General features: G+C 34.9%; 1 protein-coding gene across 2 annotated transcripts in view; it reads right to left on the bottom strand.

Moving 5' to 3' along the window:
- Nucleotides 1-306: 306 nt before the first annotated feature.
- The window catches only part of LOC128990737 (terminal nucleotidyltransferase 5C), a 106,487-nt gene continuing 79,976 nt past the window's right edge, over nt 307-26,817 (bottom strand). The window contains exons 1-2 of one of the 2 annotated variants that reach the window (XM_054413283.1): nt 8,214-8,363; nt 307-5,609 (exon numbers count right to left, since the gene is read on the bottom strand). In XM_054413283.1, coding sequence (XP_054269258.1) covers nt 4,347-5,561 — 1,215 coding nt within the window. In that variant the 5' untranslated portion in view covers nt 5,562-5,609; nt 8,214-8,363 and the 3' untranslated portion in view covers nt 307-4,346. Of the gene's footprint in view, nt 5,610-8,213; nt 8,364-26,817 lie in introns of those variants that run through there. The other variant, XM_054413281.1, reaches the window with a different exon arrangement.

The following is a 26,817-nucleotide window of genomic DNA, read 5'->3' as shown; positions in this document are numbered from 1 at the left end:
TTAAAATATCTGACAGCTAAAACAAAGACCCTACTGAAAAGAGAATCATACTATAAATTTAGATTTTTGATTTATAAGTACTGCTTCTCCACATCAAAATTAAATAATGGGTCCTACAAATGTTATTGACAGAGCACAATAATTTCAAAGAAAACATTCCACAATATATAAGGTACTGATTTAATACAAGCCAGAGTGACTTAATAGCAGAAAAAATCTATGAATTCATAACACAATACCACAAATCCTTGGTTCAGTTATAAAACAAAGTTAAACATAAACAGGAATGTAAAGAATACACTGTGATTGGGTTTTATTAAATTTTATTCAGGACTTTAAACATTTCAAGTTGTTGAAACCGATGGATGAGCGTCAAGCCATTGACTGCCTATTCTCTTTGTGCTCAAATAAATATTACACACCCTGCAAGTTTTACATTTTTCCAATCAGAAAACAGACTAGAGTATCGTAAAATTTACCAAAACAGAAATACTTAAAATCCACATCGGAATCAGTAAACAAATTGAAGTTGTGGCTAGAATGTCGTCTGTAACAGCGCAGTATGGCATAAAATATGGTTATACGTTAATTTATTTTTCCTCAAGGGTACATCTAAGCCTACACAAATAATGGTGCTCGCAGGCACGTTTAGAGGGCAAGATAGAAAAATCATAGTTACACTCATAGTTAGGCTATATATACTGACATAAACAATATATTTTGACTAGATGTCACATGCATGATTACGACGGCTACTGTTCACTGTACCTAGCTAAGGTTGCTACTGCCTACATTTACACGGACATTTTGTCTGGGATTTCAATATTTAATTTAGCATTAGCTACAGTCCTAGAAACAACTGTAGTGGTAAGCACTTTTTTGTCATAATTGTTCACGGTTCTTTTACACAAAAAATTGGCAAGGGAATGTTTTAAAATGTTATTTCATCTACCAAACATTGTCCGTGTAAATGTATTCCTAGAACAACAATATCTCTGTACCACAATTTTATACATTTATGAAATAAATATATAAAAAGCGTTAACAATTATACCATCTCAAGATATGCCATTATCACTAGTCCCTTTGTGCTGGTGGTTGTCCATATGTGGTAGAATTCACGGAGTAAACATTGCAAACGCAATAGTTATTTTGAATGCAAAAACAGTAAGGAAGTATTTTTAAATCTAAACTAAATAAAACAACACTTTAATAATGAATCTTTTACAAGGAAACATATAGCCTAGCTCAAAACACGGGAGATTAATATGTCTTAATAAACTAAACAAATGTCCTATAACTAATGGCATATGTCAAAAACAGTATAAGAGATGTGATGCCGCTGTAGACATACTTAAACCAGTTTAACCAAAACCTCGCAACTGAAATTTGTTGGAATCCATCAATCATTATTGATAACAATTTACACGAGTATTATTTCAAATTGAAAGCGTGATTCTGAATAGGAACCAGGCAATAGATGGTAACTACGGTGACATAAGCATAAAACCTCCATCTTAATAGTTACAATGTTATATTTTAGTGATAAGTCAAGTATAACTACAACTTTATTTTACCATTTATAAAAATTACATACATAAACAGTCAACTGAACACTACAAAGGTTAGCATTTGAAGCAAAAAAACTAAAAGCTAAGAATAATAAAGTTGTAATGCCTGGAAGATTTAGTGGCAAAATTGTCTTATTTAGGTATATGGTAATGAGCACAGTTTGGAAAACTACTTGCCAGGTTTTTTATCTGTTTTTCTGACAGTCAAAACAATTGACGGGTAGTTTTAATTAATATTATACTTAAAAGAAAATGTGATAACATTTTTGAGTTGAACTCTCAAACCATTTTGACACAAATTATAGATAAAGCTTCCTTTAATAGGTTAAAGTTTCTGTTTTCGCTATTATAGTAAAACCGGGTTTAGTCGATGCAGTAAAATTACTATCACATTGTTCAAGAAATCAATTGTAACTACTATATTCTCTATTGTTTTTCAAAAATATATCTTTTTTTAATTTTTATTAATAGGATTCTATTCTAGATCAACAATTTACTAGAGAAAAAGAGATTTAGCTTTTTAATTTAACAACATAGCCTTCAGTATTTTCATTCTATTTATCTCCAAAAATAAAATTTGCACTTGTACAGAAAATGTTTGGAAAATTATGAAAGCACTTAAATCTACAACAGCTTTCGACATAATAAACAAATTGAGCAGGATAAAAATAATGTAAGAAATCAAAATCTTACAGTACCAAAACAGCTTACAGTTCTTAAATGATGACAATTTTAAAACCTTAAGACTACAAACTTAATCACGCCGTATTTCTCTATGTCTTCCCTGGACCATATTTAATTGCATCTACAATAAAACTAACTTATGCTATTTCAGTCTTAAAAAGTAAGACCCAAGGAATTCCGAATATAAAGAAGCCAAGGCTCAAGCAATCATATATTTTCACTTTTTACGACATTTCTTGGTAGGGTAATATGTTGACGAAATTCTTTATGTTTTGAGTCTGTTTAAGATAGCAAAAAAATTCAATAAATGTAAAACTAATTGAAATTACAGAGTCTGAAATTTAAATGACATCATGGCTGATGCCTTTCCAACATATTTTTCAAAATTGGGGGTGTATGCTGATTTAACTATTTTTAAAATACACCTATAAAAATCTTTAGGTAGGTATAAATTATGAAATACCAAGCTTCATTTTTGAGCCTTAAACCGTTTATTCTCATTATTCCTTGGTAAGACCTATAACGATTCCTTCACTGAGTTTTATTCAGTTAGTCCTGAAAAAAACCGTGAAGAGGTCCCGATATTGTTTATCTGATCTTTTTGCCAATAAGGTGTCACTCTCACAGTACTTGAGTTAGAAATATGTTTCACCATTGACTAGTCAATGGTTTCACCTAATAAAACTCTCTCAAGTAATCACACAATTCTGTCCCAGATTTCTCGATATATTAGGCTTATTTAGTTGGTTTATCATAACTATAATGTGAAATTGCATTGATTATTGACACATTATGGTAATAAATTTGCAAGCAATTTTTTAAAATACATTCTGATCTTCACTGTTTGCAAGTCTTCTTAAAATTTCTTTATTTCTTGTCTAAGTTATTTAAATACTGTAACGGCAACAATTCACTTTGTTGACACAGCCAAAAACAATTTAAATCGTTGTAAAAATATCATAGCCAACTTGAGAAAAGCAAAACTACTCAGAAGGAAATTTTTATATTTCAATTAGATAAAAGTTATTCCCAAAACAAAAATAAACAGAAATAACTAATGCTCGCTCAGTCGTATTGTTCAATTGACTTTTGCAATGGAAAACAAATTCAAAGTGCACCATAAGTACAGTATGTATGTAATCAGAAAATCATTTATAGTTTATATACAAAAAAAATAATTTAGTCGTATACAAACTATAAATTTTATTATAACCATATTTTTATAGCCCACCACCACAAAGTGATAAAATAACAAGTATACAATCAAGAAAATAAACAAAATAACTTAAATAGCCTTTATTAAAATAGATAAAATTACACAGAACTACTAATTGGCTCCCGGTATTCTTCTGAGAGTCTACTTGTTCAGTTCAAAAACACAGAACTTTAGTTAGCCTCTTAATTCTTAATGAATCAGACCATTTTGCTTAATCTAAATGATGAAACAATGAATATAATTTAGCCTAGTTCCAGAAACCATTTACTGTATATGAAAACATAAATATTTCTAGGAATCTCTGGGTAGCATAAAATATAAAATTTTAGAAGTGTAATTATACTGTAATTGAGAGCCTTTAGTTTTATTTATTGTGCGGTTCCTTAATAGGCAACTCATATTGAAAACTCTTTGAACAGTTGTACAACAAACACATTTTTCATATTGAAAAATTAATCAAAAATACAGATTAGCCTCAATACTTGAAACATGTCAAACAAAATATGTAGGTTAAGTCTTTCTCGATATGCTCATCTTCAAATAAATTTGTGCGTGAAGGTTCACAAATCTCAAACAATATCATAATTGAAAGAAATGAAAAGAATAAATATAAAGTTAGAATGAAAAATATAAAACCGTTAAGAGATTGTCACATCACAATAATTTTACGGCAAAGTTCTCAGCATATATTGTTAACAATCGGTCAGACTGAGTACTTCTGGTGAGATCACGTTTAAATTATTAATTTACCTTTCAGTAACTCAAATCTCAGGCTTTGCGGCTCGCTCGGATGTGATATTGAGATGAGAAACTCGTTACACTGCCAGAATCTTCACAGCCGAAACAACACCGACGAGTGCTCAACGGGAATGTCGTTACGACGTACAGGTCATGTACGAGGTGTAGGGTGTGGGGTAGGTCGGAATGATAGGAGCGTAGTAGTAGCCGCCGGCGTAGATTATGGTCGCGGGCTGAGAGGCCAACAGTCGCTGCTGCTCCTGACAGAACACTTGGCATGCTAGCTCCTCTATGAGACTGAGGGTCTGTCGTCTCTCGTGGCCCATCAGACACACCGTGGACTCCTCCACGACACTGTGCAGCAACATCAAGTACTGGTACTTCAGGGACTCCTCCTCTGGCCCGACAAAGTGGTTCCACAGGTAGTTCTCCAGCTTGGCACGTTGTTGGTGGACATCGGAAAAGTCTATGAAGAACCGAGAACACATGTACCGCTCCAACGTCTTGATGTAATCGGGCTGGGCAGGTCTGTACGAACGGACTAATAAATTACAATACTTTAACAGACCGCCGCCTCTGATTTCTTCCGGATGTCGGGTGGCGATGAGCTTTTTGTGCAAATGGTACAACGCCTCTTGGAAGTCCCCGTACACAGACTCGCCAACGACAGTGGGGTAAAAGTTTTCACTGATGGACAGCTCGGAGCACTCGTAAAACAGCAACAACGAGTCCAGGATGATTTGGAAGGAATCGACAGAAAACTCAAACGGCCTTTTCATCGAATCGACAAATTTCAACTCCACATTCCTGTGCCCTCGGGAGTTGCCGAGGGATATGAGAGACCATCTGTCACCTTCGTGATTCACTTTCACCATCTTTCCCACATAAGCTTCTTTCAGACTACACGTCGTGATGCGCTTACGACTTACTCCTTTGGGCAAAAGATCGAACAGAGAACCCAACACAGCCGCTTTCACACGGTCAAAATAACTTCCGCTCGACAACTCGACTCCAAATATGAGATCCAGGTCATTATAAGGCTGAGACTCGGTCGCTAGGACATGAGATGCCGCACCTCCGTTCAGTCTGATATCTCGCACTTTCATACCGGCACCACCACTCGCTGTATCACTCTCTAGCTTGGTCTTGACAACGTTCACTAGGTCTCGTAATCGGACTTCGATGGTGGGGAAGTTGCCTCGTCCGTGGATGCTGACTACCTCGTCCATGACATCGTTGAGTCGTCGCACCTGCTCGAAGCTCAGCACTGCCAACCTCTGTTGGTTAGAAGCTGCATCTTTGTTGTTGCTGCTGCTAGTGTTATTGTTCTTACTGCTGATCAGGCCCTCCATCGTAGGAATGCGGTGCTTTTTCTCCTCCCCAACTTCAAGAGATCCACACTGAAACAAAAGACAACATTTAAAAATTAATAAGATAAAAAGATAAATAATTCCTATTAGGTTTAGTTAATGTTTAAAAAGAAACCCTATACTCATCCATACTGTAGTGATTAAGAATTAAAAAGAACCAAGATATCAAACCCACAGTTATTTAAAAAAAAAAAAATTTTAAGAGCAGGATAAATAAATTTTAACTCCTAAAAGTCACCATCCAAGCTAAACAAAAATAAATACTACAAGTTTTCCTTAAATAATACACCAAAATAATACAGTATTTTTTGATGTCACAGCTAAGATGGATCTGATTAGTACTGTACTTAATTGTCTGCAACACTTAATACATAATATATGTATACATATATGACAAAAAGGTTTTGGAAGAGAGTCCAAATATATCAATTACCGTAGTATATTAAAAAATCTTAACAAACTGTATCTAAAAAAAATCATCAAAGTAGGCCTACTCTAATCATCAACATTACTGTATGTTTACTGAAATCCAAATAAAGTAGAACTAAAGTAAATCAGAACCGGAAATTGTGTAATTTGATCATTGTGTAGAGAATTTCCCATATAGGGAATACGCTATTATGGTAAGACCTAGACCCAGGACCAATTTACTGTTTCGTTTTGAGGTCTCCAGAGCCCAAAAACACGCTCATAGGAGGGTGTCTATGGATGTGTCCGTTAGCGCAACAACTAGACGGCCTATGCGGGACTATTGTTCGTATTTTGTATATGTATATATTGTAAAAAATTTCTGGAAATAAAACAGATTTTGATTTGGTTTTTGATTTGATTTGGAGCAAAAATGATCAGATTTTGGTGAAATTAGGTACATTTCTAATTTTTGACCCTAAAAACCCAAAATTGCATAATGTCTTTCCAAAACATTTTGTAGAGCATTAAAAAATATTTGTATTTTGAAGCATTGTTGTATTACCTAACAAAGATACAGTAATTCAAAAATTGTAATTTTTTTAAATTCCCATGCTATTCTTATGGAGAGTAAAAACTGTTGCAGTTTGCTTGTTTATGGTTATATCTTAGTCAACATTAACAATTTTGTCAATTTCATAACTATGAAAAATGAAATGAAAATCCTTCTTTTTGAGGCGAACTTAAAAAACGAAATAACAACAAAATAATAACAAAACATACCGGTACCATTACCATTTTAAAATTTGAAAAAAAAATCATCCCAACACAATTATAAACCCAAGGAATTGACATTCCTTATAAATAAAAAAATTTAAATTTATTTATAATTTTTTTTTAGTTTATAAAAAAACCAAAAGAAAAATCATTTTCAGAATCTTCAGTGAATTTTTAAAGAGTAGACTAAATAAACTCTGTTTAAATTAGTAATCTGACCCCCCCCCCCACCCCAGAATCTAGCCTACAGTTGGTGTCATCTCATAAAAATTTGAAAAGTGTAATTACCCTATGTCATAAAAATGTTATTACCATTTAATATTAGTACTATAATGTAAATAATCAAAGACCACATAAAAAATTAATAGTGCGTTGCCTGATAATACAAAAGTGGTATCAAACATAATCACATCCAATTACCTTACTGTATTAAGGGCTTTAATAATAATAATCATCATTAAGGCAGCCATAAACTTGTATCACAACATGTAGGTTATAACATGTAGGTATACATGAGGTAAAACTAGCAAATGAAACTATTTTTCGATAATAAGACATAAGACATTTATTGATCTTTAGGCAAAATTACATGTAATCGATCTTGTCATGGACGCTTGAAATGCACAAGTCAGTCATAAATACAATAGTAAAACATGAATATTAAAACACTATTGTATTGGATATAGCTTTTAGTGCCGTTCAATATTAAACTTAAAAAAAAAATGCCTTGCATATGGTACTTTCAATTGCCTATTCTTGGCTCACATTTACAGGATAAGCGTAATGTTTCATTTTTAGACTAAGACTACCGATCTTAAACTATCCATATGCTGCCTAGCTCATTTTCGTTATTGAGTAATGTCCATAAATAAATTAAACTAAATGAGCAATTCATAACGCTTTAGGGCGGAAAAGTGGTAGGGGTTTCAAATATAAAATTGTCAAAATAATTAATCCTGCAACTAGCATTATTAAGCGGGTGATGGATGAATTTACGGCAATACTATAATCTGCAATAATTTACGAAAAAAATCGGTACCGACATATTCAATATCACAAGCCATGTAAAGATCAGATAAAAGATTAATTCAATGTTATAAATCACACAAATAAACGATTACTTTAGAAACATGTACCAACATGCCTCAGTGGAGAGGATTTAAAATAATCACGACGGACTAAGCTGGGGGTGAAAAATCTGAAACCGAGTTCAAAGACGCAAGATTTATCAGGCAAGTCCCAATACGTAAAATATTCACAAAACTAATACGTTATAATTTTTTAATAATACGTCAAATAGGTAAAAACACAAAAATAAATTTAAAAAGTGAAACTTTTACTGCAGACCCACGGCTTCAACTAAAATGAGGGCGGCTGCAACAAGTGTTACATATTGGAGGAGAAAAAACATAAGAGATCGTAGAATCTAGGTTAAAAACTGTGACAAACCTTTAGAGAGACGTGTGTAGAGGCAGGTTAACTCGTTCGCACTTTACATCATCGCGAATTTCCAATTTTCCACCACACAACCACGACACCACACTCCGCCTACAGACCACGACTAGACCACCAGACTGACTGAGAGAAGAGAACTGGAACGTTCGACGGCGTTGCTTAGCAACAGCCAGTCAGCGCTCTCTAGTGAAAGGAACGGTGGCGCGGCCTTGCGGACGGTAGGAAAGTCTATGACGTCACAGATAAGCGTGGGCGACGAGATAACGTGACGGCGAGCATGTAGCGGCGCGTCAAAAGGGTTGATTGTTGATTTTATATACCTGTTGCTTGGAAAGTCTTCTCAAGCAAGAGAGTAATCCTGTCGAGATAGTTTAGTAGCGTCTCGAAGCCAAATACTGCCATGATATTTATAGCACAATAGTGTAGTATTCAGTTCAGAAATATTTATTTATGTCTGCTCTATTTTGAAAATAATAACTGCAATGCCAGAACAGTAGGCCAAAATTAAGTATAATTATGTCAAATACATGAATTCATATTTTGATCAAAGTACAATACTCCTGTGAAGAAAATGGTTATTCTCGAACGTGAGAAGTAGATACATACAGGGTGAATAAATTGGAGACGGAATGTGTGCAATAATCCTACCCCGGTATTGTTGAAGCTAATCGCAACACAACACAACATCACAACATTTGACGGGCTACCATTTTGGATAGAGAAGAAAAACGACCTCTAGTTTTCACCATTCTTTAAGTTTTTGTAAACCCTTTAAAATGAGGTGTCACTTGAAGGTGGTTTACATTTAAAATATTTTAGTTGCCCCCCAAATCCCCCCTTTTGGGTGGACACTCAAAAATTTCAAAATCATAAAATGAAACTTCCTGCTAAGATTGCACGACCACCAAAAGGATATTTCTGTATATTTACTTTGAAAAATATTAGAGGGGGGGGGGGTTTCACTTTTTATTCACCCTGTAGATATGAACTGCAAGCGTATTATATTAATACCCCCGCCGCAGCAAACCTGCAGACTAAGCGAATTTCCATTTGCCTGATTGGATTTACACTAAAATGACTCCTTAAAACTATCACATTTATTCCCTATTTAAATAGCATTAGTTTAACGAGTACTTAGGTTTGCTGCAACAGGGAGAGTAAAAGTTTTTTTTAATGTTAATAGTTTAGTATGAAATGAATGCATTTTATAAATTTGATCAAAATATGTTCATAAACAAGCAAACTACAACAGTTTATTTATTCTCCATAAGAATAACATGGGAATTTTAAATTTAGCTTTTGGGAATTTTCTCCGTAACCATCAGGCGCATAATAACGCTTCAATATACTAAACTATTTGTTTTTTAAGCTCTACAAAATGGTTTGGAAAGAAATTGCTAAATTTTAATCCGATCATGCTGTTTCGCAAACTCGTTCGAATAAACGTAGGTTTACACGTTTGTACCAAATTTCATCAAAATCGGATGATTTTTGCTCGAGTTATCGCGCTAACGGACACATATATAAATATATATATATATGAATTTCAACGGACGGTGTTTTTGGTCTCTAGGGACCTCAAAACGAAAAAGTAAATCGGTCCCGGGTCCAGGTCTTACCATGAGTAGGCCTACTACGGTAATAGCTTATTCCCTATATGGGAAATTCGCTAAAAAGAGTATATACCTGTTATTTCGATGTTTTGATAAAATTGCATTAAATTTCTAATTAAAAATCCTTTAGTATTCTATTCAATTACAAAACTAATCCAACCAGAAAAGAACGAGTATTTTGCTCAGAATCGAGTATAACCCTGTTAAATATTTCAATATTATGATCAAAGCACAGTATACCTCGGCCAAGAAATCTTCCTTGTTCTGCTCTCAACAAGGTATAACCCTATCAGATATTGTCAGCATTATGCTAACAATAAATTGTAATTTCATAAGAAACTTTCGCAAGTTTAATCTTGACAAGAACTGTCATGTTATCGAAATCTAAAAAGATCCTAACAAGGTCCTACAACATGCTGCTCGAAATTAATTATTATCCTATTAGTAACTGTCAGTATGTCAAATGTCGATTGTAATCCAACAGGAACTGTTGGTATTATACATGCCAGAGCTCTGTATAACGCTCAGCCAAGATTAAGCTTCTCGCCATTAGATCCGATGGTAAACATTGTTTGTCGTGATCAGCTGTTTTGCTAAGGGATTCAGGATTGATACTCTAGCTCTAGAAGATTACAGTAGGCCTACTTGTATTTTGACTAACTGTTTGGATAATAAAAATAACGTGTTTCTCTAAATTCTAAAAATTATCAAAACAGGAAAAACTCTGCTGTTATACTCGTATACATGTCTCAGGCATTTATTTGTCATAGGGTTGTTTTATTTACGATACGGATGTGTTTATTTAATATAATAATTTCCATAGAGTAAAGAGGCAATTAAATATTTGAACGAGTGCTACGCCGATCTACTATTTTCGTAGTTATTATGTATGAGTTTTTATCTGAGTTTTTTGTCAATTGATCTGTTTTGTGTGTTTCCCCCTGGGAACAGTTGAAATCATAAAGATATACCATACAACTGATATTATTCGCGAAATTCATTTCTGGTGTTGTTCATTGTTGGGTCAGTTCTGGCGAAATCAAATAAAATTTTCAAATTCGCTTTTTTGACATAAAACTGTTTATTTTTGTTAGGGAACCTTTAAAAAAACATTGTTACCATCCAACACCAAGCATTTATAATATACCATAACAAAACACCAAGTGCGAAATTGACTTCACCCAGGATCGAACTGGCATACTTCCAGCTCCTTTCATTTATCACATAGTGTATGTATACACGTTCTAATATATCACAGCATCTATAGTTTCACATCGGATACAATATTGCCAGAAAGTACGACGCGGAAGGAAAACAAACCCCATGGGGTTGACAACACTTGCATTGGCTGACGTCACTAGAAGTGCGTAGGAGGCGATGTATCGAGCGTGGGTTGTGCGCAGAATCCACCCCCGCCATTCACACCGCCCAGCCGCCCTGCCGCCCACGTAGGCGAGGTTAGGGACGAGTGATCAAAACTGTAGCGTGGGCGACAAATTACAAATACTAGGCGAACAGTCTAAAAACATCCACATAATAGTACTCTTTGATGTTCAGGTAGGATGAGTTATATATAGAGAGTGTTAACGAGATACAACTGCGTTTGAATATTGTTACTCGCAGTAGTCTTTTGCCTCAATTTAAATCATAGGCTGGGGTTTATGTGTTACATACCTCTTCAGGTTTTAGAGTGTTGCGGCTATATCACGTAGCTAAACTATGGTAATTGGTGGATTTGAACCCTGTCCCTTGGGGACGAAGCCTCGCGCGTTTGTTGATCACTCGACAATTCTGACTACTGATAGCGTACTAGCACAGTAAAAATGCTATCGTCATTAACTATTAATTCAGCTCCAAAATTTACCGATTGATTGCTTGAAAGGAAAGTTTTTAAACAGTAAATCTTAAAATGTGGTTCGAAGTGAACCTTATGAACCTGAAAGGCTGAAAGTTCCAAACAGTAGTAAGACAGGGAATAAATATTCAACACAATTTATGTGGAACAAGAGATTAAATAGTATACTTTAAGTACTACAGTAGAACTTCCAAAGAAGACGCCAATGAATAATGTTGAGTGGCATTGTAATATCTGTTGCATTTTAATTGTAGAGTTCAGAGTATTACAGTATAATATGCTAACCCCTTCAGTACTAGGTCGAACTTCCATAGAGAATGTTGAAGAATATATATCGCAGGAGATTATATGCCTGATAATTTTCGTAAGATCAGAACTAGATGCATCTGGATCATTCTAGAAGCTTCGATAAAAACAGTAATCTACTCGTGACTATTGAACTTACTTAGTCTCAGTCACTTCTTCAATTGTTCAAGCCTATCCATTCTTTACTTTGAATATTATAAATTTTCGGTATCTCGTTTTACGCGTAAGATGATACACTTAATTGTATGTTTGATAACTTATACATTTCTACTAAAAATACGAGGACAAGATAACGATGAGAATGAATATGCAGAACAATGTAGAACGTTCCAGAATGTTCTGAATGGAGGAATAAGTTTCTAGAAAAATCTAAACTGAAAAGGAATCAAGCCTTCTAGATCATGTTTACTGGCCTCTTTGGTTCTAGAATTTTCTAGACTAATCCAATCTATAAACTATTCTTCAGAGATATCTCTACCCACCCTTGATAGTTTTGTGTGACGTCATTACTAAACCAACAACGTGCCAGTCAAACTCCTTCGTCTAAATTTCAAATTTCGTTAGGTCAAAAGTCCATATGGACCAAGTACAAGCATTTTCAAGGATGAATAATAGAATGGTCAAAAAGATATACATTCCATGATGATAATCATTGGGTGACTCATGTTGATTAAATGTTTAACGATCCAATGTGAAATTTATTTTTATGAAAATGGGTATACTTAATAACTAAGAAATTATCCTGCGGTAATATATTTACACCTGTGGTATAAACCACATGACATAACGAATGTCGGAGGAAAAATTTTTGGTTTTACACAAAAAGTAAAAAAAAAACAAAAAACGTAAACAGGTGCAAAACATTGAAACTCTGAACAGAAAATACATTGTGTATATATAAGATCTTACAAATTTAAAGGGTCCTTTATAAATGAGTAGATTAGAAATAATGAATGTTAACAATTTGTTTACTTGGTTGCGAAATTAATTTTATTTTAAATAGACTGCAACCATAGTTATCCCTATACTTTAAAAATATACAGATTGGGGGACACTTAATCGCAAGAGTTAGAATAGAATTTTGTGAAATGTAGAGTAAGTTAACTATGGATTTTTATTATAGAGTTTATTATGAAACATTTCAATTTTCTGAGTGGTCGAGAGATTAAGGTGTTCGTCTACAAACCTGAAGGTTGCTAATTCAATCTAGTGGAGGGATCATGGTCCCCGATAGGGCTATTAATAATCCTAACAAAAGGTAAACGTTTGAAAACGTGTAAGACGTAACGCTTGAAATTGGACCATTTCATTACAAAAATACTGATGGTGCAGGTAACAATAAAAATATAACTATAAATAGCTATTTTCACAGACTTGAAGAGCCATCAGTTAAAACCCAAATGACATATCTAAATTTATTTTCTCTCCAAAACGTTATGATCATGATTACTAAAATAACAAGTTCGTTTTTACAAGAATCCATATTTGTCGCAGGGAGAAACTAACTCACATGTAACAAACCACGTGAGGATACATTTTTAACACAAGGGATGATATTATTACACGGCCAATGGCTCAGTTCGCCCACGGTTCAAATTTGAAGACGTGGGAGTAAGCACGTCCTCCCAACACCCCCCGCCAGAACACCCAAACCACCCCCTTGCAACACACTACTTTTTGGAAGTTTAACTATAAGTCATCCCACGTAAAACTTCTTCCGTCAGAGATTGAATTCGATAACAACGTATGCCAACTAGAATGAACAAATATATTATTTTTACAATTGGAAAATCTTGAAAACTGTTTTCGTCATTTCAGGTTGACAATATTTTACTTAAAATTCTATTAAAATTCTTCATGTTTAAAGCGCTTGTAATATGTACAGAAGCATTTAACAAGTGGAACTAAATTCTTCCACGTTATGTTACATCATAGATATAACATCCCTCATTTTGGTTAGTCCTATGGTTATTGGTTATTCATGACGATATTTAGGCGTCCAATCATTGAATACATATCATTATCAATTGAGATGGGGAAGCCACCTATGTGCGAAATAAATGAAGGGGGGGGGGGGTGTAGAATGGAGATGATCTGTACATATACTATAGTATAGACAGTCAATGGTTCAATAACACTAAAACATAGTATCTCTGTTATACCATAGAATTAACATTCTATGGCTAAGGCGTCCAATCATTGAATACATATCATTATCAATTGAGATGGGGAAGCCACCTATGTGCGAAATAAATGAAGGGGGGGGGTGTAGAATGGAGATGATCTGTACATATACTATAGTATAGACAGTCAATGGTTCAATAACAATAAAACATAGTATCTCTGTTATACCATAGAATTAACATTCTATGGCTACATCACGAACAGAGCAACGAGCCTTCGATTATAAAACTATTAGGAATGATCCAGAAGATTCTGCAATATTCATTAAAGTTGTGGCAGTCTTAGCCCTAGCCCATTCTAAAACATAGAACTGACGAGAAGGTGAAAGAACTATATAAAATATCCTTCAATTTTGTTTCAGAATACTGCTATGCCCCTTTAGTTCAGTCAATACACCCCTCACAACATATCTTCCTACCTGCAACAGTTCTTATACCTACTTCATATAAGGTCACTAATTAGATTAAACACTTTAGGCTACACCTGACAACGATTTTAGTCATAGCTTTGACTATCTTTCAAAAGATTAATGGTTATAGATATTCCAAAGACACTAACCTCATGATTATTTCATTTTTAAAAGTACTTAAAGTTGCTAATATCACGAAATCGTCACTTAACTTCTTTAATAATGGATTTGTGAAGGCCCTTCAATATTTTTCAAGGTAATTTCAGATGAACCAGTTCTGCTTAAAAGTTAAACAATTATTTTTTCAATTGAGATGGGGACGCCACCTAGGTGCGTATTTTGAATCCAACGATATGTCAACTACAGAGTGACATATCTCTGTAGCTTTGTTACTGACTGATCAGCTGTTTCATTAGCCTACCAATTCTTAAAGACAGCTGGATTTAGTTTCGAAACATCAAAAAGCTAAACTGACTTTTCTCAGAATCGATCCGGCCCCCTTTTGATAGGCGAGCACTATGTCAAGTAAAATATTGAAAGTAGGAAGAACAGAAACAAAACATTGTATGAAGTCTATAATCCTTTATATGGGTTCTCTATAAATAACAGTTGTTTGGGTTCACGAGATGATACTGGGGATGCTGCCGGCCTTGAATGAGTTTAACCCCCCCCCGAACCCCCCACAATATCCCCACAAACCCCCCTCTCCAACGACTGACGTCATAGCACGGCTTGTGGCGACGTTGTCTGTAATCGTCAATAATTCACCAGGTCTGTCAACCCCTACATTGGAAATATACATTTAACAATTATATGTTTGCTGATAACATTTCGCTGCAAATAGGTTTCTACTTTCAAATAGGTATAACAGATTGTGTAATTTGAATTAGTGGACAAAATCTACATATTCTTAGAAATGTCCGTTGTAAATAGTAATTTTTTATACTCTACATCAATGTTGCATATATCGCGTTTATTTTGGTGAAATTTAATGTGTTGAGACGGTAAATCCGAGGTGTACATTAACTGCGTAGTTCAGTGGTTGGTGAATTTACTGTCCGACGATTTTATCTTTTCATTCCATTATTCAGATATTCAGTTTTTATCTCTGTGTAGGTAAAAGTAAAAGAACAAAGAATTTAGTATTATAGTTATGGAAACATTTTGTAATTCATAGGGAGAGAATGGCTTGTCACAAACATAAACCTACTAGTTTTCAGGTATTTTTTTATATGCTTTTTTATGAAGTTAAACAAATCTAGATTTCAGACAATTGTACGATCATGATTTATCTACGATTAGACGTACCTAAAAAGCAGAAATATATTGCGAAAGACAATTAGAAAAAAGAAGTTGGCTTGTGAAATATTTTAAGTTCTGGTAATATGTAATACAAAAATACGAATCTAAAGTGATAACAATTTACAAAAGAGCAAATACACACATTGAGATAAAAAGTGTAAAAATTAATAGAGAATAAAAGGGGCTATTGTAAATGTGGGATAAGGTTTACCACTGAAAACACGTGATAATCAAAGATGGAATTGGAGTTTCACTGAAATGGCTGATGTTCATAAATATCTTTGGTGGTGAGTGTTTACAGGAAAAGCTCGCCAACAACATTCCTGTTACTAGTTATACACAGCCATGATTACCGATCGGTGACTTGAATAACACGATAGAGAAGTGAAGTAAATTAAGAAAGATTCTATGTTAAGAAGGCATATACATGATGATCGAAATGAATCTGTACTTCTAGTGTTTCCGTTTTTTATCTTAACAGTTATTTTAAGTTAATTCAAATATAAAATGTTCGAATGAGCCAATGAAGGAATGAACTACTGTAAACACTGTCTATTTCTATTAATAGTTAAGGGATGCGTGTACATTTTTAAGTATTATTCTTGGATCTTTTACATATTTATTACGAGATACAATCTACGTACTGTAGTAATGGAGTAAGTAAAAACTATAACCATTAAGTTCTTCCGTGGTATATTTTACTTGAGGTTCTCTTCATTCGTTTATATAAGCAATGAACATATCGAATTGCGGACATAAAACACACATCATCACACAGTGAGCAACGTGCACAATATCAATCCCGTGCAGACATCAAGGCTGTGCATGCGTGTTGTGCACGCTCGTGCAGACGTGCACTGTGCATAGTCCTTGCACCAGCCGCTAGAAAGTAGTCTGGGTGCATTTATTGCACCATTGTTCCTTATGTAACTCAACCTTTTCGTTTACTATCTCACTTATTACTTTTATTGACCGTGTCGTCATTCCATCGTTCGTTCGTTTCCAGTCATTCCAATCTTGTTCTCAATATCTCTGCGTTTGTTGTTCTGTTTGTTCTGTTTGTCTCGTTGTTCTGCTTGTTGAGGAAATTATGAAAGGGTAAAGCTAAACTTGAGTAAATTATCAACCCATAAGAGGAGGATTTTGTATTCTTTTATATATCAATTGACAAGTTTTAAATACATAACTCTTTGTTTAATTCTTATGTACAAAATACAATTTTCATACTCCCGAAAATGCCTGCAACAACTTTTCCCGATACGACAATCAAAATATTGCGAACTATTAAATTACCTACGTTTTCTAAAAGTAACTGGAAATTATTTTACAAACATGAGTATTGATTTGCAATCTAATGTGTTCCATGTCAACACTGATAATATTGCTACCATAAGCAATCACTTTTGATACTTACACCTCTTTGTCCTCTTTTTCAATTTTACTACATTTTCATTAAATTGATGAGTTTGTGTTGGGCTTTACTGTATGTAAATACAAATGATAAATCACTGAACTCCTATTAGATCATAGTTGTAAAATTGTACCATCAAATATCAAAACAATAGGCCTGATGGTGGAACAAAAACTATCAAAACATAATACAATAAAGATTTTTCTAGTATATTTCTCTGTGTAGCGTTTGACCATAGATATTCCATTACTATGTCAAATTTGTAATCGGTTTTAAACTTCAAATTAACGTAATTTAATCCAGCCACCGATAGAGTGCACTGATCTAAATTGCTGATTTTTGTAGAATGTCTCAACTTATTGACTAAGCCAAACTCATAGGTCAAGGACAATAACTAAGTTATTGTAAATTATAGCATCACATCTACTATCATAGTCACAAAAAATACGGGAGATCGTAGAATTTTAGTCTGTGCACTCTTTGAGTGGATCATTCAACAAAGCTATATAAAAAAATACGATATTTCATAGCCTTTTACTATTGCTACAACTGTCAACTAGAGAGACTTTCCATCTCCAAATTGTGACAGCTGGTATAGATGAGATGTCTGCTTCAGTATCCAAATGGGCTACATACTAAAGTCAATGAGTCAATGATTCTACTTCCAGGCAGCAGGGAATCAAACTCTTATCTAAGGTAAATTACGAACACTTATTGCACACGTCATAGAAGCTAACCTATACTCCGTTGTATTGTTGTTGGTGATAATAAATGTCACCTGACGTCAAGATTTGCCATATGTTCGTCACAAGATTTAACAGCTGATTGTGAGGTTTATCAGCTGATTGCACAATAGTTTGTTATCTGTTTAGCCTCTGGTAACCGTCGGTAAATAGACGTTATGTGGGTGGATCTTTTGCGTCATTCCGTATAAACATCTGGGATCTGTGGCTGATTGGACGAATCAGATCTATTTTTATCAGACAAACTTGTAACAACCAATATCGACTGATTACTTGACAGATAAGGTTACTTAAACCCACCGTTATTTGTTTTATTCATTATGTAGGGCTTTTGCGGCTGCAACCCCTTTGCAGTACTGGTTTTAATATTGCAGTAACTGTTTGGTGTAAATTGTATTAACCTAATCGTGTTTTAAATCTAGACAAATATGTTCTTGATATTATATAGCGTGAAAACGATATCCGGTACGATATACATCGAACTAAGATTTCATCCGATGATATATCGTAAGTTCTCTGCCCAAATAGCATTGCAGACAGGGGCTATTTTTTAGGTGCCTATAATCGTATACCTTCACAATTTGACTTGCAGAAAGAAAATAAAAACATAAAACATAAACAGAATCGCAGTAGATTTTCACTACGCAAAACCGCGCGTAAATTTTCGGCGAGAGCGGGAAATGAAAGACAAAAACTCCCGACCTTGTGGAGAGATGTTCGCGGTTTGCATTGACCACAGGAAACTGAAGACCACTTCCGGTCCATTAATATAGCATCAGCTGATGAATTACATTGACCGTAATCAACAATGTGTGATTGTTGTGTAACCTTTTATCATCACAGTGACTGTCTTGGACTTCGACTTGACATACGATCGTTTTGGACAAGAAACATTGGTTGGGTAATATCAGATAAGACGAAGGATTGAATTGAAGGCCGAAATCTAAAGTTGGGAAATTTGAAGACATTTGGTAAAAAGGGATTCTTCACACGCGTCAAAACAAACGGATACAACTAGACAGAGAATTTATACAGAAGTTCTTTTTGTAACCAAAGTTTACCTTAAAAACGGGGGGTTTTTTAAGGAAATGGTTGCACTCTAAATATCCTGATATGAGGTGTTTTGACACTAGAAATTCTACTACATTTCAAATAAATTAATAAATTGTAACACAAACTACAGTGAGTCCGTTTATATATTTACCAAGTTTTGTATTAGATTTTTCCATTCGAAGCAGTTTTCTAAATGCACATATTTTATTTTGTGCATTTCAAGTCAACTTTATGCGATTCAATCGAAAAACGCATTCATAACGCAGTAATTTATGAAAGACTTTAAGAGTTAAGTGAGGCCCGAAAAAGATAACAAAAACTGGCCCAAAATAAAACACAATATAACAGGTTACTCACAAAAGGTTTGTACAATTTTTAATAAGTTTCATAACCACTTACTACAGTAGGCCTAATACCAATACCATTTATACGACTTCGAACCTACAAAAAAAAGATTGTACATACAAGTGTTTCGATGGAAGTGATTACGGTATAGGCCTAAACAAAGTTGTGACAACGCGATATACAAATTTAATGGCCTTACATTTCCCAACATTTGAAAAACTACAATCATATTTTAACTGCATTACAATCAGTTGAAAATAATTCTACACATATACATTTCCAGCATGGCCGTCAACAGCGATTCGTACCAAGCAATTTGAAATCCTTGCATTTCTCGATATTCAGTCGTGACAATGCAATTTACACAATGGGCCTTGCATTTCGCAAAATTTGGGAAACGGTTACAATGTGATTTTAAACTGCATTCTTGTGGAGGTAATAAACCAGCTGGGCCGTGGTTTGATGACAAGAGAGTGTTGTGTGTTGCAAGACAAGGCCGTCTGCCTGTCTGTCTGTCTAGTGAACGTTCACTCACGGTACATTCACTCACACCTTCGCTAACCTCTTGAAGAACCTCCTTCCTTGATCGTTTTGACAGCCTTTACTTCATACTTTATGAAACAATTGACGTTTTTACATATCCTTGGCCATTTGAAGTTTGCTCTCTTGACGATTCTTCTGCTTCTTCCTTGATCGTTTTGACAGCCTTTCCTAAAACTAAACAGATTATGTCTTTTGTACATTGGGTTATTGTCATTGTGAAGCTATTTCTTGACACATTGGTGAAGGAAAAGATATACACATCTTATGAACTCATTCAGGTTAGAGGATACACGTTCACTCGACTTTCGAGAAACCTTCTTTGATAGTTTTGACAGCCGAATATAGTTCGAAGTAGCTCTTAACGAATCTCCTTATTCTTCCTTGATCGTTTTGATATTCTTTTCTCGAACTAAATGAAACAGGTAATTTATTTTGATTGCATAACCTTGGGTGCTTGCAATTGCAAAGATTTTTCTTGACACCATGATGAAGGTTAAGATATACAAATCTGATGAACGTCTTTAGGTTGGATGAGTTCTCACACATTCGCTCGACCTTTGATGAACCGTCTTCTTCTTTGATCGTTTTGGCAGCATTTCCTTTATTTTTTATGAAAACGATGACGTTTTTCCATATCTTTGGAAGTTTGAAGATTCTCTCTTGACTTCTTCCTTGGACGTTTTGATAGCATTTTCTCGAGCTAAATGAAAACAAGTATTTCTTCGGATTTTTCTTGATTTGTGATTTTTCTTTGGTGAAGGCAAAAACATTATCATCTTGTGAACTTATTCAGGTTAGAGGATACATTCTCTCACACATTCTTTCGACTTTCAAGTAACATTTTTCTTTGATCGTGTTGACAGTATTTTCTTTATACTTACTGTAATATGGAAACACTGGATCTTTTTCATATCTTTGGGCATTTTCAGTTTCATTGCTAACGAACTTCCTGCTTCGTCCATGATAGTGTTATTCGTATTGACATCCTTTCCTCCGACTAAATGAAATACTGACGCCTTTGCATATCCTTGGGTGTTTGCCATTGCGAATTCTTGACAAATCAAAGGTCAAGTCATTTGAAGCTTGGGAATCGTTTTAACAGTATTTCCTTGTATTTGATAAACACACCTTAAAATCGCATATCCTTGGGTGTTTGTCGTTGCACTATTGTTGCACCCTTTTCGTTGTTGTTTTCGTAGCATTTCCTGATATTTTATGATATCATTGATAAAAATTCATTGTTGTAGACCCGGAACTGTAATATTTGGTTTTACATTACCTTTTATCAATTCCAAATAGTGGGGCTAAAAGCTCTAGTAAGAAATCATTGATACTTTTTGGCACAACCTTAGATGTTAGTCATTTCACTTGCAACAGTATGAATAGGAATTAAAAGTAACAAGAGTTTGCCTATCCTGTAGTCCAATAACAGGAAAGAGTAGCAGACAAATCAGGTCTACTATCCAACAGCCCTGATTTTTTCAGGGATAAACCGGGATCTTGTATAATCAGGATTTACAGTAACCTAGCCTACGTACTGTATCGGATAGCAGACTAGAGTAGCGAGTAGCGGACAAAGACTAGCTTACAGCCCTGACTTTTACGCGATTACGAAACATAATTGCACCGACCAGACCTGTTATTATCCTTACAATAGAATTAACTCTATATTTTTCACCGAACCTTGACACGCCCTGAGTGCAGTGCATCGGGTGCTGTTGTGGTTGTCGCTCACATTCCGCTGTTTTTGTTATGTCACAGCTGTTGACTGGCATTTACTTTGTCATGCAGCTGCGCCATACACGTGAATTGTTGCGAAGCAGTTTAGTGTTTTGTGTGTCTCAAATTGTATTAATTGTTTATTTTATATTGTTGATAAAATAATTGAAAAAGTTCATACAAGATGTATAGGTTATGTTTAGGTTCCTGTAGTTAAATCACCTAATCTTCATAGTTCATAATATAATATATGCATTGTTTATTGTTTATTTTTAGTTTTGGGTGTCGTTAAAAAATATTTGTTCTATTAAGCTGTAGAAACTTTAAGGACATACTTTTTTCGACTTTTCCTACGCTAAATGTTTTAGCACTACGTTTCGGGAGGTACAGAAACTCTTCTCGTTTTCCGACGTAGACAGACATCGAGTTCATCAATCACTGATTTCTGTTGAATACTCCAAGCACCTCCAACCTTTTTACCACTCCAATAAGCTTAAATGTCACCTAATTGTAAACAACAACATAGATAATGTCACATAAACTTTCTCCGTAACGAAAATTAAGGGACAATATAATAGACTTAAGACTGTAACACATTTTTTTAGTAGCTCATTCCAGTTTGTCCATTTTAATGGCTTGTGTCTACGAGTATTTTTTTTACGAAGCGTTTTCTAATTTTTCAGGTGGACATTCTGCTATTACACTGCTGTTCGTTCGTTGTTCGGATGGCGACATGTACAGGTGGACCACGCAATCTGTTGGTCAACATGTTCCGCCTGGACGCCCCCGCTACTTGCCCCCCTCCAACGGCCAACACGACCTACGTACTGGCAATGAATACAGACCTTATAAGAAGCGCAACGCATATGGAGGATAGTCAGCCTGGTTTCTTGCCGCCAAAACGAGCTTAGCGCGGCTGCCGCTAGGAAGCGCTTGGTTATAAACTTGTAAAATTCCACCCGCACCCCAACCCCCTAGCCCTAGGGCAATGCCCCGACAGGCAGTGACTCATAAACTCTTCCGTGCCACTTTCACTTCTGCCTTCTGCACATCAAGATCAGAAAAGATAGTTTGGCTTCAAAACTCCCTTAGCCAGTGATCGACCGTCTGGCGCTATCTGTATAAATTATTGCTTTTTAATATCGCTTACAAAATAATGTGTACAATGTAGTTTAGTAATTTAGTCAGTATAGTGTAAACAAAGTAGTTGGTTGTGTAAACAATGCAGTGGGTAGTTTAAAAAGTTTAGTGTGTATCGTTAATGATGTAGTTTTAAATTATGTAGTTATGCATAGAAGCATATAGACTAAGTGCACTTTTAATGTTTTAATATGGCTCCAAAAAACGGTAGTAAGTGTTCCTACACTAATTGTACAAATAACTCCACTACGAACAAGGACCTATCGTTCTTCAGATTTCCAACTAAACATAAAGAAAGGTAAGAGAATATTTTATTTATTGTTATTTACGAATTGTAATCTTTGTAAAGCAAAGTGATTTTTAATGAAAAAAAAAGAATATTGTTCTTTATAATAAACGAGTTTGCACGCAGCACGCTGTTGTGAGCGAAGCGAAGTTCAATTTGGCTGTAATGTTATTTATTTTTCTCATTGATATGATCCAGAAACCGAGAGTGCCGAAACCCCTTAATACAACATACTGTATTTAGTAAATTTACATGTTCGTTCATAAATCGGTTATTTTTTGTGCAATAACTTAAAATTGTTTTGGGAGAGGGCTTAAAATTGTTGTATATTGAATGTCTTCGATAAAAAATACATGCCATTTACATTTGGGGCTTACAATACCCGGGCTCCGAAACCCCAAATTTTTAACATTAATTCTCCAAAAAATTGGTTATGGGTGCTCCAATTATTTTGCACAACGAACTTGGCTTAGATCAGCGACCACATAAGACCAATAGACGGAGTACTCCTATATCAATAGCATTACAGCAGATGGAGCCAGGTCTAGTGTACTGATAGACACGTTAAACGGCGCTCAGAACTGCATATTCTGTCAGTGCTCCCGTTTCAAATAACTCGTAGTTTATACCATTTAGGATAGAGCCAAATAATTCAAATTTTGCATGTGAGAAGTCAATTAGATTGTTACGGCAATAGTATCAATTATATTTAAAAATACGGTTCTTTCTAATTTTAAATACCCCCGTTGCATCAGACCTGCATACTCAGCGAATTTCAAATGCTTTGATAAATAGTTAATATCGAGCCTCACATCAAGTTTTGCCAACGTGTGTTCATAAATAAGCATGCAAAAATATTCTCCATAAGAATAACATGGGAAATGAGTATGCAGGCTTTGTCACATTGTTTAGTTTTAAATCAAAATGTATAGTTGACAAACAAATATAGGCTACTAGCCTAATTGATTCAGTAAACATTTTTGTAAATGGCAGGCATGAGGTTCGAAGAATATTTTTGTTTAATAAACAGCTAAAATTATAAACAATTTTGGGTTTGACATGGTTTTAAAAACATGTAATTACGTATCAGCTGAGTTATACTTGTATGTTTATTATGTATAACATGTTTTTTGTGGAAATCCAGTATAAATATATATTTATATATATATTTGTTTTTCAGTTGCAAGAATCTTACAATGAGGGTGGAAAAGAAGCATCACTGTGAAATCCAAGTTTTGTAAATAGAATTGTAATATATGAGTGCCTTTAGTTCTAGTTTTATAATATTGCAAACTTATTTGTTTTTATTTGGAGTTTGTCCAAAATTAAAACTTATTTCAGAAATATCTTGTATATTTTTCCTTCCAATATTACCAGCCATTCTTTGTTACATTGGTTAAAATAACGCTATGTTTACATGAAATATCCCCGTCGCGCGTCGTAGCAAACCTACATAATCAGCCCTAAAGTCATCTGACAATATTTATTTCACATACAGTGGTAAAATGAAGAACCATGTTTTAATTTAGTGGTTGGTTATCTCCACGAGATTTCGTTAAGAAATTTGCTGGGTATGAAGGTGCGACGGGGGGGGGGCAAACTATTGCGTGTTAAGTGTGGGGGGTTTTTATTATACACATAACATTTACAGCAATGCTATGATTAATGATAAAGTAATCATGTACTTTTACTGATTTTAAATTATTATTTTGGGTTGAATTTGCATTTTTGCAAAACAATAAAACAGCTATATCAACAGTGGTTAATTTTTGGTATTTAGGGCTTAACATTTATCTTATGGTTTTAGTGAAACAAATTTCTTCTAGCACTTATTTTCAGGCGTCATAGTTTAAACATGTATATAGGTTTATTGCTAATCAATATGAAAATTACCTCCGTATGAATGTGTATATATATCTCGGCCAGCTAGTTTATATATATGTGTGTGTTTTTTTTTTTAAACATAACACGAGTGTCACCGATTTGACCATAAGTAGACGCCCGGTCCACGCGCGGCTAACTCAGTCATGGGCAAGAAGCGATTTTGTCTCTGTCTCTCTATCTCTGTTCGGCCCAGGTTCGGCCGCGCCGTCCCCCCATCCACCCCATCACATTCTCTGTCTCACTCACACCTACCGCGCCGGCGACAGTGGCGCTCTCGCTTCCTAGCGGCTGCCGCGCTAAGTTTGCCAATTTCAAATATTTCTAGGCTGAATATTTAACATGGGCGTTGCGCTTCTTATAAGGTCTGTATTCATTGGTACTGGACCATTGGCAGGATGTGTGTCATGTTAAATATCGAGTCTTGTCTTGGTCTTGCCCTTACATTCACCTGTGCAGGTGTTGTGGGATTCAAGCCATTAACCGTGCTAAACATTCTGGTCGACAACTATGCAACATGTGATTTGAGAAAATGCGCGATGGTTACACTGTGCGCAGTAGACTACTGGTCTGTTTCTATGGGAATAACAGCAATAATAAACGGTAAACATAAACACTGCTCAGATGGTCCATGGGTTAGTGCAACAGCTCTATACACTTTACTTGAATATAATTTACGTCAGCTAAAAGGTTCATTTGGTGTACCTATATTTGGTGGTTTATATTTTGTAACTCCGCATGCTTCGGAACACATCAAACATACTTTATAGATTGATCATCATAGTGAATTAACCGATGACAATTTTAAGATTGGTTCAGTCCATTGGAGGGGGTGTTTTTGTGTACCTTGTTAGTTAACCAACTTGAAAATTTTCTAAATAAACAATGTAACTAACACTAGTCCTCTGGTAAAAAAGAATGTAAGAAAATTGCAAAATCTGATAAAAATAAAAACACTAAATCGATTTCTGCGCACTCAAAACGTCACCAACACGATACACGGGCTTCAAATTTAACTGTATTACACTATTACTTTCTTTTCTGGGTCCCGTACTATATTCTGTGGTTATGTTTGTCCCACAAAGTACAATGACATTCTGATTTCTGGAACAAAGACAATCGAAAATCGTACATCATTATCAACATAAAACAAAAGGTGGACAGAGTGGTTCATCTCAGACATTTCAAGGGTAAAATTATCGTACAGAATAATTATTTCTCTATTAGTTGACGAAATAATCACTTGGACGAGTTTTACTGCGATGACATTGCGACTTTGTCCGAAGGCCTCCGCGAAGAATGTAGCCAGAAAACCAGATGGTTAGGAAATCCAGCAATTTGTCTGTCGGGACATATTAGTCAGTGCCGGAGAAAGATGAAACGGAAAGCTATAATTAAACCCAATTTTTGCGGCCCATTAACAGAAACTAATGGAGCTTGTTAAAAATCGAATGGCCATTTCTTAATGTTTGACACACTTTTGTTTGTCAACAGTAGAAACACGTGCGTGTGCGTGTGTGTGTAAATGGTTGGTTTGGGTGTTATTGGGTGTTATATTGTGTAAATGTTTAGTAACGCGGTAAAGTAGAACATTTGCCTTGTACAGCTTCAATGCTTTAAATTGGCTTAAACTAAAACTATGAAAACTAAGAACTGAGCTCAAACTGACAACTAGACAGAGTAATAAACCTGATTGAACATAATAGTAATAATACTTGTACTGTACATCCATATAAATACTGTACCGATACTTTTACTGTATTGCATAAACCTAGATGTTTGTAGGATTTACCACAAAGACTTATTGA

Source organism: Macrosteles quadrilineatus, unplaced genomic scaffold (genome assembly GCF_028750875.1).
Source record: "Macrosteles quadrilineatus isolate MER2022 unplaced genomic scaffold, UCM_ALF_1.0 Scaffold_3__2_contigs__length_128488019, whole genome shotgun sequence".
Lineage (NCBI taxonomy): Eukaryota > Metazoa > Arthropoda > Insecta > Hemiptera > Cicadellidae > Macrosteles > Macrosteles quadrilineatus.
This window is presented reverse-complemented; position numbering and strand designations above follow the sequence as displayed.